The sequence below is a fragment of the Ylistrum balloti genome, unplaced genomic scaffold, assembly GCF_031769215.1.
Source record: "Ylistrum balloti isolate Yb309-2 unplaced genomic scaffold, AGI_CSIRO_Ybal_v1 Utg369602, whole genome shotgun sequence".
NCBI lineage: Eukaryota > Metazoa > Mollusca > Bivalvia > Pectinida > Pectinidae > Ylistrum > Ylistrum balloti.
The window spans coordinates 530,422-544,731 of record NW_026781882.1 but is presented as its reverse complement, the minus strand read 5'-3'; the positions used below and the strand labels follow the sequence as shown (position 1 = coordinate 544,731).

General features: G+C 33.1%; 1 protein-coding gene across 1 annotated transcript; it reads right to left on the bottom strand.

Moving 5' to 3' along the window:
- Nucleotides 1–220: 220 nt before the first annotated feature.
- LOC132546053 (intraflagellar transport protein 80 homolog) lies at nt 221–13,335 on the bottom strand. The gene is made up of 18 exons (XM_060209751.1): nt 13,119–13,335; nt 12,497–12,607; nt 12,196–12,264; nt 11,722–11,831; nt 11,129–11,218; nt 10,692–10,829; nt 10,221–10,345; nt 9,619–9,792; nt 9,210–9,284; nt 8,526–8,689; nt 8,231–8,295; nt 7,304–7,439; nt 6,993–7,140; nt 6,626–6,797; nt 6,328–6,417; nt 5,197–5,369; nt 2,721–2,844; nt 221–2,359 (listed from the first exon to the last, which is right to left on the bottom strand). The coding sequence occupies exons 1-18, from the start codon at nt 13,192–13,194 to the stop codon at nt 2,234–2,236; spliced, it is 2,166 nt and encodes a 721-aa protein (XP_060065734.1). The 5' UTR covers nt 13,195–13,335; the 3' UTR covers nt 221–2,233.
- Between the last annotated feature and the right edge of the window lie 975 nt (nt 13,336–14,310).

Sequence of the window (14,310 nt, the reverse complement as noted above, 5' to 3'; positions counted from 1 at the left end):
CTGACCTGAAAATACAGGACAAGAATGTATAGCTATTGTAAACAACACAGATGATATAGATTAAAGTAATTCTGACCTGAAAATACAGGACAAGAATGTATAGCTATTGTAAACAACACAGATGATATAGATTAAAGTAATTCTGACCTGAAAATACAGGACAAGAATGTATAGCTATTGTAAACACAGATGATATAAATTAAAGAAGAAACAAGTCACAAAAAATACAAACAAATGTGTTTATTTCTTTTTTAATTAAAAATATTTTAATGTCATTTTTATATTGTTCACAAAATAATTAATGTTCACTTACATATTAAACAGCTTGTTATCATGACAAACAGAGGTTCTCAGAACTACAGTAAAACCTTGTCATCATTAAAAAATATCCAGTGAAGAGTCATTGAAGGGTACATATAATTACCTACTCTTGTTTGGATGTCAAATAACACTGGGGAAAAAAAAAAAAAAAACAGAAATACTTGCTCAACATTTTTGTGGAAATTTGGTTTTCATTACCATTGCAGATTGTACATAATGATAAATATCCTGATGAACAAGGTTTATCTACAGAATGTACCCAGTTCCAACAAAGGCGTATATTTTCTATGTGTTCAAATTATATCAGTGGACGGAATGTATTGAATTCTTGATCCTGTTTCTTTCATACAGAAATTGAAAGTCATCACCTAAACATTCACAACCAAATACTATATATATATACATGATTCACACGCTTTTGTATCTGACAGCACTTAACAAAAGAAGTTATCACAGTACACGATAAAAAAAATCTTTGAAACAAACACTTCTTTGAATAAGTGCCTACACATTATAAAATCCCTTCTTTTTTTCGACTGCAGATTTTTTTCAGGCCTATATGACAGAGGATGATTTGTGGCACACAAACCCCAGACTCTGAATTCATTCTGATACATTACTACTGACCCGAATACTTAATTTTCTATTACAGTATGTAAAATTTGAATTTGAACATTTTCAAACTCATGGCATGATCTTAAGGTCGTATGAAACCACTTGATGCACACTGCTACTAAAGTAGATTCTGCTCTACTCCAGAAAAATGGAGTATTATTCTGCCACTAACAACAACTTCCACACACAAAGTACAAGTACATACAGTACTGAATTTGAAAATTTTTTCTGATATGACTATGTATAATTAACAAATGAAATCACTAACAGTCAAACAAATGAATTAATATGTAACCAGACTTCATATAAATAGAGGTGCCATGTCATACATATACAGTAACATTTGCATAGGAAAAGATTCACAAAATGTTTCAATATCTAAAACAAAGGACGGAGTTCTACACTATAATGGTGTTTTGTTGTGAACCAATTACATATTTCATATATTAAGATAAAAATACTTCCAGAAAAGACCAATTTGAGAAAAGTTACAATTTCTAGAAATATTCAAATAAATAATAATACCAATTATTACAAGTCTCATGCCCTACAGGGCTCCAGTTCTTTATGACTACTAAAACAATACACAACCTTTCTTGAACACTCATCCATTGCATGTTTTAATCTCAAGCCAAAGCATTCTTTCGTAATTTCAGGAAAAGAAAACGAAATGCGAAAGTTATGTTGACCTTGACCTTGGAACCCTGAAATACAATTTCATCAAAGATATTCTAGCTATTTATCTTTCTGTCTTGAAAATTCCTAAAAGATTGATTTTGCACACTAAATGACATTAATTCAGAATGGAAAAGGATGGACATAGATAACATTACCAAGTTCACAGATCCTTTCTACTACTGGATATATCAGTTTATTGTATCACTGATCATGAAACATTAAAACACCAATGCAGGAACATCAGCATTTCCATCTCCCTTCCCTGGCAGTGTTCACACCATCTAAGTGACTTTAGAGTTAGGAAAAACCTTGGCAAAGATAGAAATGCTACAAAAATATACTTGATGTGTATCTGGACTCAACAGCCAAAAAGCTGATAAAGAACTTAATAAATATTGAAGTTTTTCATGTATTTATCAATATTGAGATACTATTTCAGCTAATTTCCAGTCCTCGAAAAAGAATACAATTTATTTCCATGAACTTTAAAATAATATAAATTGATGATATTTTTCTTTTCTTAAAATTGGAAATTGATGCTGTTTCATCGTCTATAATGCTTAAGCCATAAACATTGTTCTGTGTCACAAGTGTAAGGTTTGAACTAAAATAATTATTTCTATGTTTCATGGCGTGGCTGTCGTTGCTTAGCTGACCCAGCTGTGGATGTAACTGTTGGCCTTTCTCTTTCCTTCTGGTATTCCATGTCCATTTTAGCCTCAATTTTCTCCCAGTCCACCTCAATCTGTTGATAAAACCAATAACATATTGTAATGTTGTTGCTTTAACCCCTAGAGACACTAAATCAAGAAATTTTGGACAAGAAAAATGTGAGGTTTCAAAAGGTCGATATTGTACACAATTCTTTGGGTTCTTCAAATTTGAATCACTATATGAACAAAGGAACAAAGCACACATACTGTATGCTGCACATGTAATTTTAACAAGGTCAATAAGCAATCCTGAAAGGTATTAGCTAGCTACAGCCAATTGTACAAGAGAAAGTGCACATTGATTGGCAAAGTGCAAATATACAGTCCATCCCCTAGTAACACTATATAACTAATCATTGTAGCTCATTCACTGAACTGAAATTAAAAACTCACCCCTTCCATATACTGTAGATAGCGTTTGTTGTTTTCTTTCTTTTCAAACCTGACGAGGTATTTCTGTCTGTATCCTAGTACAGTATCTACATGTGTTTTATGCTTTACTGCCAACTCTAAAGCCCTGTATAAAAGAAAGATAATCTTTAAATAAAACAGTGCTTCATCATTATCATCACTGATATATCTCAATACTTCATCACTATCATCACTGATATATCTCAATACTTCATCACTACCATCACTGATATATCTCAATACTTCATCACTATCATCACTGATATATCTCAATACTTCATCACTATCATCACTGATATATCTCAATACTTCATCACTACCATCACTGATATATCTCAATACTTCATCACTATCATCACTGATATATCTCAATACTTCATCACTATCATCACTGACATATCTCAATACTTCATCACTATCATCACTGACATATCTCAATACTTCATCACTATCATCACTGACATATCTCAATACTTCATCACTATCATCACTGACATATCTCAATACTTCATCACTATCATCACGGATATATCTCAATACTTCATCACTATCATCACGGATATATCTCAATACTTCATCACTATCATCACGGATATATCTCAATACTTCATCACTATCATCACTGATATATCTCAATACTTCATCACTATCATCACCGATATATCTCAATACTTCATCACTATCATCACCGATATATCTCAATACTTCATCACTATCATCACCGATATATCTCAATACTTCATCACTATCATCACCGATATATCTCAATACTTCATCACTATCATCACCGATATATCTCAATACTTCATCACTATCATCACCGATATATCTCAATACTTCATCACTATCATCACCGATATATCTCAATACTTCATCACTATCATCACCGATATATCTCAATACTTCATCACTATCATCACAGATATATCTCAATACTTCATCACTATCATCACCGATATATCTCAATACTTCATCACTATCATCACCGATATATCTCAATACTTCATCACTACCATCACCGGTATATCTCAATACTTCATCACTATCATCACTGAAGTATCTCAATACTTCATCACTATCATCACTGATGTATCTCAATACTTCATCACTATCATCACTGATGTATCTCAATACTTCATCACTATCATCACTGAAATATCTCAATACTTCATCACTATCATCACTGAAATATCTCAATACTTCATCACTATCATCACTGATATATCTCAATACTTCATCACTATCATCACTGATATATCTCAACACTTCATCACTATCATCACTGATATATCTCAACACTTCATCACTATCATCACTGATATATCTCAACACTTCATCACTATCATCACTGATATATCTCAATACTTCATCACTATCATCACTGAAATATCTCAATACTTCATCACTATCATCACTGAAATATCTCAATACTTCATCACTATCATCACTGATATATCTCAATACTTCATCACTATCATCACTGATATATCTCAATACTTCATCACTATCATCACTGAAATATCTCAATACTTCATCACTATCATCACTGATATATCTCAATACTTCATCACTATCATCACTGATATATCTCAATACTTCATCACTATCATCACTGAAATATCTCAATACTTCATCACTATCATCACTGATGTATCTCAATACTTCATCACTATCATCACTGATATATCTCAATACTTCATCACTATCATCACTGAAATATCTCAATACTTCATCACTATTATCACTGAAATATCTCAATACTTCATCACTACCATCACTGAAATATCTCAAATAACATCGCAAAAGCAATTTTTATTTCACACCAGATCAAAAGCTAAATCAATTTTTCCTTGAAAATGTTCAATATATATTTATAGGTAGATCAAATACACTAGGTCCAATATATTTCCAACCATCACCAGTAGAAATACTTGAAGACTTGGATGTAGAGAGCCTAGCAGCAGGCTAACATCTAACAAGAGACAATTGTAATACCTAAAACAACTGTGATAGCTGACATTTCCAGCTGTACTGGAGGACTACTAATTCTGGATGTATAGACAATCAGACAATAATACCCAATATAAGGACGTTTAATAAAATCCTGTACCTGAGACAGAGGTATATCAGATCTGTTTTTAAACCGTAGAGGTATTCTGTATCTAAACCACCAACTAAAGTTCTGGCTGCAAAAACTTGGATGTTACAAAATCTTAGCCTCAGAATGACAAACTTTGTTCTCCCTCAATTATACTTGGTAACTCTTTCTTCTCATGTCATTTTCAGCCATAAGTAAGACTTTCTTACCACATCTTAATTTGAAAAATATTGTCTTTCATCACCAAGCTAACCTGGTTCTCATCAGAGGTCTAGATAATACCATTCTGCTAATCTATTGAAAGTAATCCCGTAAGAAATGCTAAACTGAATTTTTCTTAGCTCCTGTTGTATCACTTACCTATCCCAGTTGTACAGCTGGATGTTAAGCATAATGGCCCTAAAGATAAGCCCTGCTTGTAGAAGGATAGCCTCTGCGTCTTGTTGGTTACCACACAATAACGCCATCTCTGCATTCCTTGCTTCCTTTACTGGAATATCCTTGATGTTCACAATAAACTGCACTTTCTCAGCCTTAAAAATATGATGAAACATCATCAATGAATAATACCTTATGATGTCTACCATACAAAGCTGATGACTAAACTTGTAATGAGGCATGCCTAAACACCTACAGATACTATTTCATTATGAAAAACCAAAATCAGAACAATTTATTTTTACAATATGGTAGATTAATAAATTACTTTTATCATTTTCATAAGGTCATAACAATATAAGATTTGTAACATATCTCATGCATCATTTAACAAAATTGTTTTCAGAATTATTATTTCAATTCTTCCAAGTACTATTTTTCATATTTAGTTCAGGACTATTAGAGATAGTGTAGTGTTTTCTTCTTGAGAGTATAACTACACTGTGATGAGGTCAATGTTGTGATGCAAAAATTAATATTCGCCAACGCTTTAAGGCACATTGAATGTAAGTATACTTTAAGGCATATTGAATGTAAATATACTTTAAGGCACATTGAATGTATATCAGTAATTTTCATAAATGGAACTAAACTGACATCCATGAAATATTAAAGTTCTGGTTTTAGTATATAAATGGTAGATACTAGACATGAAAATATCAAATTTATGGCTCAAAAGCCAATAAATGTCTTGATGCCAGATTGTAGGAAACTAGACCAACTTTTATTTCTGTAAACAACTGTATTACCACTGATAATTATCCCATGAGCTACATCTGCTCTTTCATGTCTTAATTTTTGAATTGATGAATCGAATGATACTTTTTATTCCCCGAAAGTGAAATGCACTGGAAATTATTTGTTAAAATTTAGTGTTTGTGATCAAATTTGATAAATTAAATCAAAATCTCACTAAAATGAAGTAATTTACAATATTTTCTATCACTGAGTATTATACCAATATGAATAAATTTATACTTAAATGCCAACATATTCACATAAAGTTGTGATATTTCACAATATATGTAAGAAATAACTAACAGACTAGCTCACCTCTTTGATAGCAGCATAGGCTATCTCTGCAGTGTTCAGTTCTTTAGCATATGCTGACATAGCAGCCAGACATGACCACAAATTCTCATCCTAGAAATTGGAAAAACAATTTAATGAGAAAAATATCATATTCACAAGGTCACCTCAGAGCTGAACACAGTTCTGCTATAATTTTCTAATGTTTACAACATACCTGGAGATACATCAATAATTTGCTCTATATAAGTAGAATTTATTACCAGAAGTTTATGAAAATAAAAGGGATATTTACATTTTATTCTAGCCTGATCAGCCTTACCTTGACAAAACGACAGAGCCGCACTGCATCTCCCCAGCGACCTGACTGTACATAGGAGTGAAGTATACAGGGGTGAGGAGATATGGACGTGCTGACAATCGACCCTTCTGCTCGTCGAATGATCACATGATTACCATTGAACTGAATCAGCTGAGGATTCTTGCCAAACTCGCTGCAAAACAGATGTTTGTATCTCAATTTAGAAGTATAACAGGAGTTAAACACAAATGCTGTGGATTCAAAATTTCATTACATTTCAAATTTGTTTACTTCAGAGTTAAGGCTGATAATTTCATTGAATTGCCTGATTTTTTCATGAAAAACAATACTGTTTCTTTTTCATTACGAAACCATAGAGCAACATTACCTTGCCTCTTTTTCAAAGATGGTTTTAGAAGCCAAATCTCTGTCAACGTAGATGGTGTTCGGGTAATACCATACAGTAAACTTCCCATCAGCCAGTGCTGCCAGCATGTTGGAGGCATCATTCCATGCTAATGACTGGATCATATTACCTAAGTATTCAAATTGTTAGAATAAATACACAGTTCATTGTCAATACAATGAGACCTTCCTATTCTGATACATTGTCATCTATTGAAACCCTTTTAAAAACTCCCGGTAATATTACTACCAATAAGGTTTCCTGTTAACAATATGGACGCTAGCTCAACCTACCTAATTTGTTGCTCTTTCGTTCCGTACCAAACACTCTAACAGGGGTGAGATACAAGTCTCGATTTTTGTCGATGATGGCTAGACGTCGTTCTGTGGCTGGTCCACACTGGTCCAGGGCAATCTCCATCACCTCTAGCTACAAACAATACATACTCGTTATCAACTGATTACACGCATGTGAATGCTGTAAATGTTTATATGTTTGGAGAGACAGGCAAGTTGTTTCAAGGTAGAATGACAGGACTTCAATAAGCAAGATGTGTGTGCAGTGTTTAATGTTTTTTTATTAATTATAAAGTCGTCCAAGCCGTAACGTCTTTGATGCTTTTCCTATGGTTTATTCTGTAATTTAAAACATAACTTTTATGTTATAAACTCTGTTATTGTAAATATTTTAGCACTGAAATTTGAGTCATCCAAACTAAAATTACACAGAAATAGTAGGGAAATAATCGGAACTTGAAATAATTTTGCCTCAAATGGAATTTTGACTCAAGCGATGTTGAAATGAGTTTCAACTATATTTCCAATGGAATTTTACAAATTATGCTCAAAAACTATTTTGCTCATATAGATGCTTCCATCCATAGAGACAATTTGCTTCCACCATATCTGGGTGTTGATGAAAAGATCGTTAAAATCTGAGTCAATTTGCCCCCTTTTGTCTCTATCCATCAGTGAGCGAGGGTTAGATAGGATCAATATGGGCATACCATCAAACTGTCATCCTTCAGGCCCTGTGGGGTGGGGTCTGTATCATTAGCTATTATGGTTCATCACAGGCCAGGGAAATTTCATTGAAATTGGTTCTGGGGTTTTTGAGAAAAATGTTAAATTGTTAAGGGACACTGATGCACGACGCCAAAGTGATCGCAATAGGTCACCATGAGACTTTGTCTTAGATGATCTAAAAATTTCGAATCCTACCTTGTGAGTTATTGGTTTGCCATCTCCAAGAGGTTTTCCGTTTTGAGCATCAAATACATATATCACTGAAATTAAAGTAAACTCAGTATCAACCACAAGATTTCATGGCAATTAAAGAAAATTAACCCAACAAATTATGATTATTGTTTACTTTAATCGTTAAGTCATATATAGTACCGTCTCTAAAATTTATACAACTCTGATCTTCTATTTCTAATATCAAGATTTAATTTCATCTTCAGTTCAGAAATGATTATTTTTCATGAATGCACAATGCCTTTGATCCCTTCCCTACCTTTTTCGTCAGCCTTGTCTCGTATGGCTATTGTGTCATTACTGATTGAGACTGTCTGGTAATTAAGGATGTCTGCTCGCATGCCCGTGTACCGAGGTGAACACACAAGTCGCCCATCATACGAGTAGACATAAATGCCTGCATTGTCCACCAGCAGGAAATGCCTGTACAGAAAATAAGGCAATATTTACCATTACTTAGCATAGAGTTTTAATGATAATTTACATCAAATCATAAGTAGGTAAGCGAAATCAAAGACTTTTTTAAAAAAAATTGTCTGAGTTGATGGAAAAAATATGAAGGTTGTTATTTTGATGGAACACTGATGTTCCATACATTATAGAATGTAATATGTAACCAGGAACATACCTATGGGTAGAATCAAAATAGTTTCTGAATTAGTTGTGAAGTTTGGTAGATCTTTTTACCAGAATGGCAGGTTTTATTTTTGCTTTACAAGGGCAAGTTTTCATTCATAAAATCTTTCATATGTCTGTAAAGGCTAATTTGGTAGATATAATTAATTATTCCACTGATGAATACAGAATATGCAACATATTGGATAACCTTGTTTACAAGGTTGTGGGAAGTGCTAACAATTGTTCAGAAAAGATCTATTTCAAGCATCTAAAACTCTCAACTAAATAAAAAAAAACATCTTTACGAATCATGTAGTGTACTCACTTGTCTGACTGTAAAATCAGTGACACATTGCCTTCCTTAAGGTCAAATATCATTGGTGTGTTCCAATTCTTTACACTAACACAATAAAACAAGACAAAAATCTGTTAGATTCTGCATCAAAATGGTAGTCCATTATACATTTAATGTTATTTTATCTCCTTCTTAGTAGCTTTAATTAAGTTTCTCTTACAAATGCATCCCTTTTCAAGTTCAAGTTCTCTACTTCTAGCTACCAAACACTTTACAAAAAAGCGGAGACAAACTTATTTCCCAACAAAAAAAATGGAATTGAATATACTTGTTGAGTTATTTGTCAGAGTGAGAGTTCTCTGTCCTTTATAGAAATTATGTGACTTATCTACATTACATCAACTCCGACACAACAAGGTTATTTTGGAAACATACCCACCTGTATATGTAACATTGTGTGGACGTCGCCACGACTAAGTGATTGAATGACAGCGACAGTTTGATGATTCTATCACGGAAGTCCAGAGATTCTACTGCATCATTCATTACATTTCTGACATGTACTTGTTTACTCCCCGTCACTGATGCCTCAAAATTCTTCCACTCCAAACGTCTGTAAAGAAAATAAACATCATGCTGTAGTGCCTTGTAAGTAATATCTAAGCTAACTTGAACTTCAAAACAATTAATAAACATCCTGGAAATCACCATAAGCTGGAGTTGCCAAAGAATTCTAAAATTCAAAATCCACAAAAAGATGTGTATTTTAAACACTTAAATGAAATAACTGCAAAACTGACATTTTTCAAACAAATTTGAAAGATAAAATTTTTAAATCATTCTGGTTTTAGGACATTTTGTACTTGTTACTTTCAATAAAAACTTGAATCTCAAATCATTCAGCCTAAAAACTGATTTATAGTACTAAATATAGCTAAGGCTGCAAAATTAGATTTATAACTCCATCACAATGAATGTTAGTTAAATCTACTTCAGTTGACAGATTATCAGCTCTGACAAGATGTTACAGATGATACCTACTTCTCTATGACATGTGCTATGAGGACCTGACCGTTCCCTCCAGATCCAGCCACTTGGGTGCCATCACTTGACCATGAAAGCTTGAACAGACTGCCTGTATTAGGCTTCTCTAAGGCATACGACCACTGATAACAAAAAAGGCAAAGTTACATGGGAACATGTCTGAAAATCAACTTTTCAAATCCACCATAACACTGTAATCTCATTTCTACACAAAACTACCAGAAAAGATGTTATCTGCATATTTTGTCAACTTGTCTTATCCGATCATTACTAACTGTGTCACATGTGTCAGAATAAACAGCTGGCTCCTCTTATACTTAATAACAGTATCTTATTTTTAACAGTTCAACAAATATTTCAAAGAAGCTGTTTTCTAGCAAATATTTCAGAATTAGTTTACGACTATAGAGGCGACTTTTACTAGACCTGTTTTATATCCTGACTACAGACTAATTGCCTTCTACCTACCCCAGCCTGGTCACATAATCTAAGAGTGTTGAAGGAGCCAACAGCAAAAAGTTCTCCATCTGGTGTCCAAGCTAAGGATGTAATTGGGTAGTCATGCTGGAAACTGTTGTACATCACACGACCATAAGTATCCCAAACCTGTTAAAATAATCAAAGTTTCCAAACCTTGTAAACATTATCAAATTTCTTTTATCTCTTCCACTATTTTCTATTATAAATCATAAATATTTTGCAGATAACATATGCATTATAATTTTAATTTCCAGTAAAAACTGATGTAAATTGTACAAGTTCGATATGAATTCTTCTTTAACATTTGGTAGTGTGACAGACATATGTCCTCAACAGGTTCAAGAAACATGTTAATATAAAGCTGTTACTTTCCACTTTACAGATGTATTTCTGTGTTTCTAAAAGATGAAGCTGATGTCACCCACCTTGTAGCGACAATCCTCTGCCCCTGATATGATAAGATTATTGACAGGATTCCAGTCCACCACCAGAATCACTCCATCATGGGCTCGCCACTATAACAAATCAAGACAGCTTTTATAGTTGAAAATATAAACCCTACTTAAATAAAAATGTAGATTACCATAAAATGTACCGGGTATACAAAGTACATGACACATAAAGTCTGTGAACTAGAAACTGTAATTGTTATAGTGCCAAGTATTGATGTCAAATATCTCACTTATATATTTTGTATAAGCTGATTAGCTTCAATGTCAGTTACAATGATAACACAGTCTAAAGAGTATCAGATCCCAGAGATCATTTTTTCTATGTCGGGATATAATCTTCAGCCCTACATTTCTATCATTATCCATTCTTTATTTAGCCCTAAGACAACAGTAGGTATCTCAAAAAGGATGAAAATATCCAAGACATCAACAAATCTAAAAATAAATATTTGTCTCTTCACTGCATTTTGTTCAACATATAACTCTTTATATGATACCAATATGCAATTTGACATTATTCATCACATTAACACCTAACACTTGTCATTAATTCTGATTAGTCATACCATTGTTGGCTTAGCATTGGCTTGCATAGATTTGATGACCAGCTGTTTGCCGTTAGTAAAAAGCACAGAGTCTGAATCTGGTCCCCATGCAACACCATATACAGACATACCTGTCACAGAAAGTTAAAAATATAAATTACAAACGAAGGATAGAAAACCAACACACTTAATTTTATAATGTAATGTTAAATGACACTTGAAAATATCATATTAAATAGAAAATCATTGGACAGTTTTCAAAATAATTTGTTGAAGTAGCTCAACTAGTACTAATGGTTCAGATTAATTCAGGTTAACTTCTGAGTTCTGTAACAAGTAATGCAATTAACTTTTGTTAAATTTTTACTAAACAGAAGATTTTAACAGTGATCTATTCAGGATTTTACTGCCTATTGAAACAGGAATCAAAGTAATAATATTGAAGCTGTGCATAAAGACACTTGTCTAGACATTATGTAGTACTAAGTGACTCACTGTTCTGTGTGAGTGTTGATCTCAGCATTCCGCTTCTAGACCAGATCTTTACAGCACCATCTTCACCCGCTGGCAATGAAAGAGGTAAAACTTCTAATACAAGTTAAACTTTTCCCCAATTCTTATCGCATCGTATGTTTTTTCATGTCAATAACAAATTAATTTCATTATATACTGTAATAGGATTTTCTGCACTGATTACAAGCATGTAGCTTCTAAGGAAATAAAAAATTAGTTAACATGGTATTGCAGCATCATACAATCACACTAAGTATAGGAAATGTGACACTGTATATAGTACCTGTAACAAAGGCTGACCCATCAAAGCTCCATCTCCCTGCCAGCACAGCACCTTTATGTGCTTCCACACTTTTCTCAACGCGGCCAGTCTTACTGATTAGGTGAAACTTTCCTGTTCAAATTAAAATGTTTCTGGATATGAGATAAATGTACATTGATTTTTGATAAATCATGAAGACATTTAACTTACTGGATTACAACACAGAAGTGATCAAAATGGTGTCCCTGACTGTAAAGTATAATTTTTAAATCTAACATCCAATCAGTGATGATTATTAAAGTCATAAAATAACTAGGACAAGATAATCATCTTCATTCAGAAGACTAGCTTGAAATCTTGGCCAATTTGGATTACATAACTTGGATCAAAATTTTGATAATACCAAAGAAGGATTTAATAACATGTCAAAAATGGACAATGGACATCACAATGTCTGTTCAAAGGATAATTTGACAGTTTTTGGATGTGCATTAAATCCATACGAAACTGAGATACGTTCATTTGTATTCAAACAACATAAAGCAGAATAATCATTTATGTACATCAAGCATGTTCATAAGTAATCTGTGTTGTTTAAACATCAATACTGTATTGATCCTAAAGCTGAAAACTTGAAAATTACCATCTGTTGATGTCAGAACAAACAGGTCAGATACTGCCTTTTTGCCTCCTCCAGCAGCCTTTGGAAACCAGTGCATATCTGTGGGAAACACTTCATCAGGCAACTTGACCAGTGTTGTCGTCTCATTTGTGTTCAGGTTCCATTTCAACACCAAGTGATCATCTGCCCCAGAAAACAGTTCTTCTGGTGTAGTCCATCCAACACAACTGACCAGTTCAGTATGTAAGTCTTGTTAAAGAATGTTTTTAATTGAATCAGGGTCCAGATGTTTTTGATCATCATGTGAGCGAGTCATTGCCAGTTTTACTAATTATGCATTTTCATAAAAAGGATCAAAGGTCTATAGTTCAATTAAATAATTGCTATTTCATGGGTGCATAATTACATAGCTTTTGGTTGATGTTCAAAAGGCGACCACGTGTAACATTGAAGTTGGGGAATATTCCATTAACAACAAGTATACTGTTCATTCTCTCCGACTGTAGGGAATATCCTGGGAGCAGAGAACAATTAGTAATTTTCAACAATTAACCATGGGCTTATAATATTCCATGAATTAACAATGTCAATATTATGTTGGCCCATCCTAAGGAAATAAAAAAAGAGAAAGAGAAAAAATGAAGAGGCTGATTTAAATTTTAAGATGACAGGACAACTTAATTGGCCTCTCCTTATTTCAGAACATATTTTACACGTTGGTAATGTCAATTAAAGAGAAGATCTTATAAAACATAAAACTTCAACTATTTGATATAAGTACCACAAAATATGGTTGTGTTATAACAACTTCCTATTTTTCATGATATTGTATGTGAAATATAACTCCGTTTAACGACAAAAAGAGCAGTAATCATACATGAAAAATCGTGCAACATGTGGTGGTACGATTCTTGCTATTTTTGAAGTGTAATAGCTGTATCAAAGACTGAACGTCTGATTCCTGAAATTAAAAAATACTAAATCTGTTTTCTACCGATTCTATTGTAGTTTCCAATGAAACTACTGGAAATTAAAAATACAAAACAATAGTTTGTCACCCAGTTGCTAAAACACCTGCATGTGCAGACGAAAACAAAGTTTTTGACAGTTCTAAGTTGAGATCAAAACTAAATTGCATTTTAAACGAAAAGACAACATCTTAAGACTATCAGAAAAGGATATGTTTTGGTTCCCTTTGTAAATTTGTCTTCAA

Coding starts and splice junctions, on each gene's coding strand:
- LOC132546053 (XM_060209751.1), bottom strand. CDS start 13,194: ATGCACTGGTTTCCAAAGGCTGCTGGAGGAGGCAAAAAGGCAGTATCT. Junction 9,793..10,220: donor ATAGCACATGTCATAGAGAA/GTAGGTATCATC, acceptor TTTTCTTTACAG/ACGTTTGGAGTGGAAGAATT. Junction 6,798..6,992: donor ATCTTTGAAAAAGAGGCAAG/GTAATGTTGCTC, acceptor TCTGTTTTGCAG/CGAGTTTGGCAAGAATCCTC.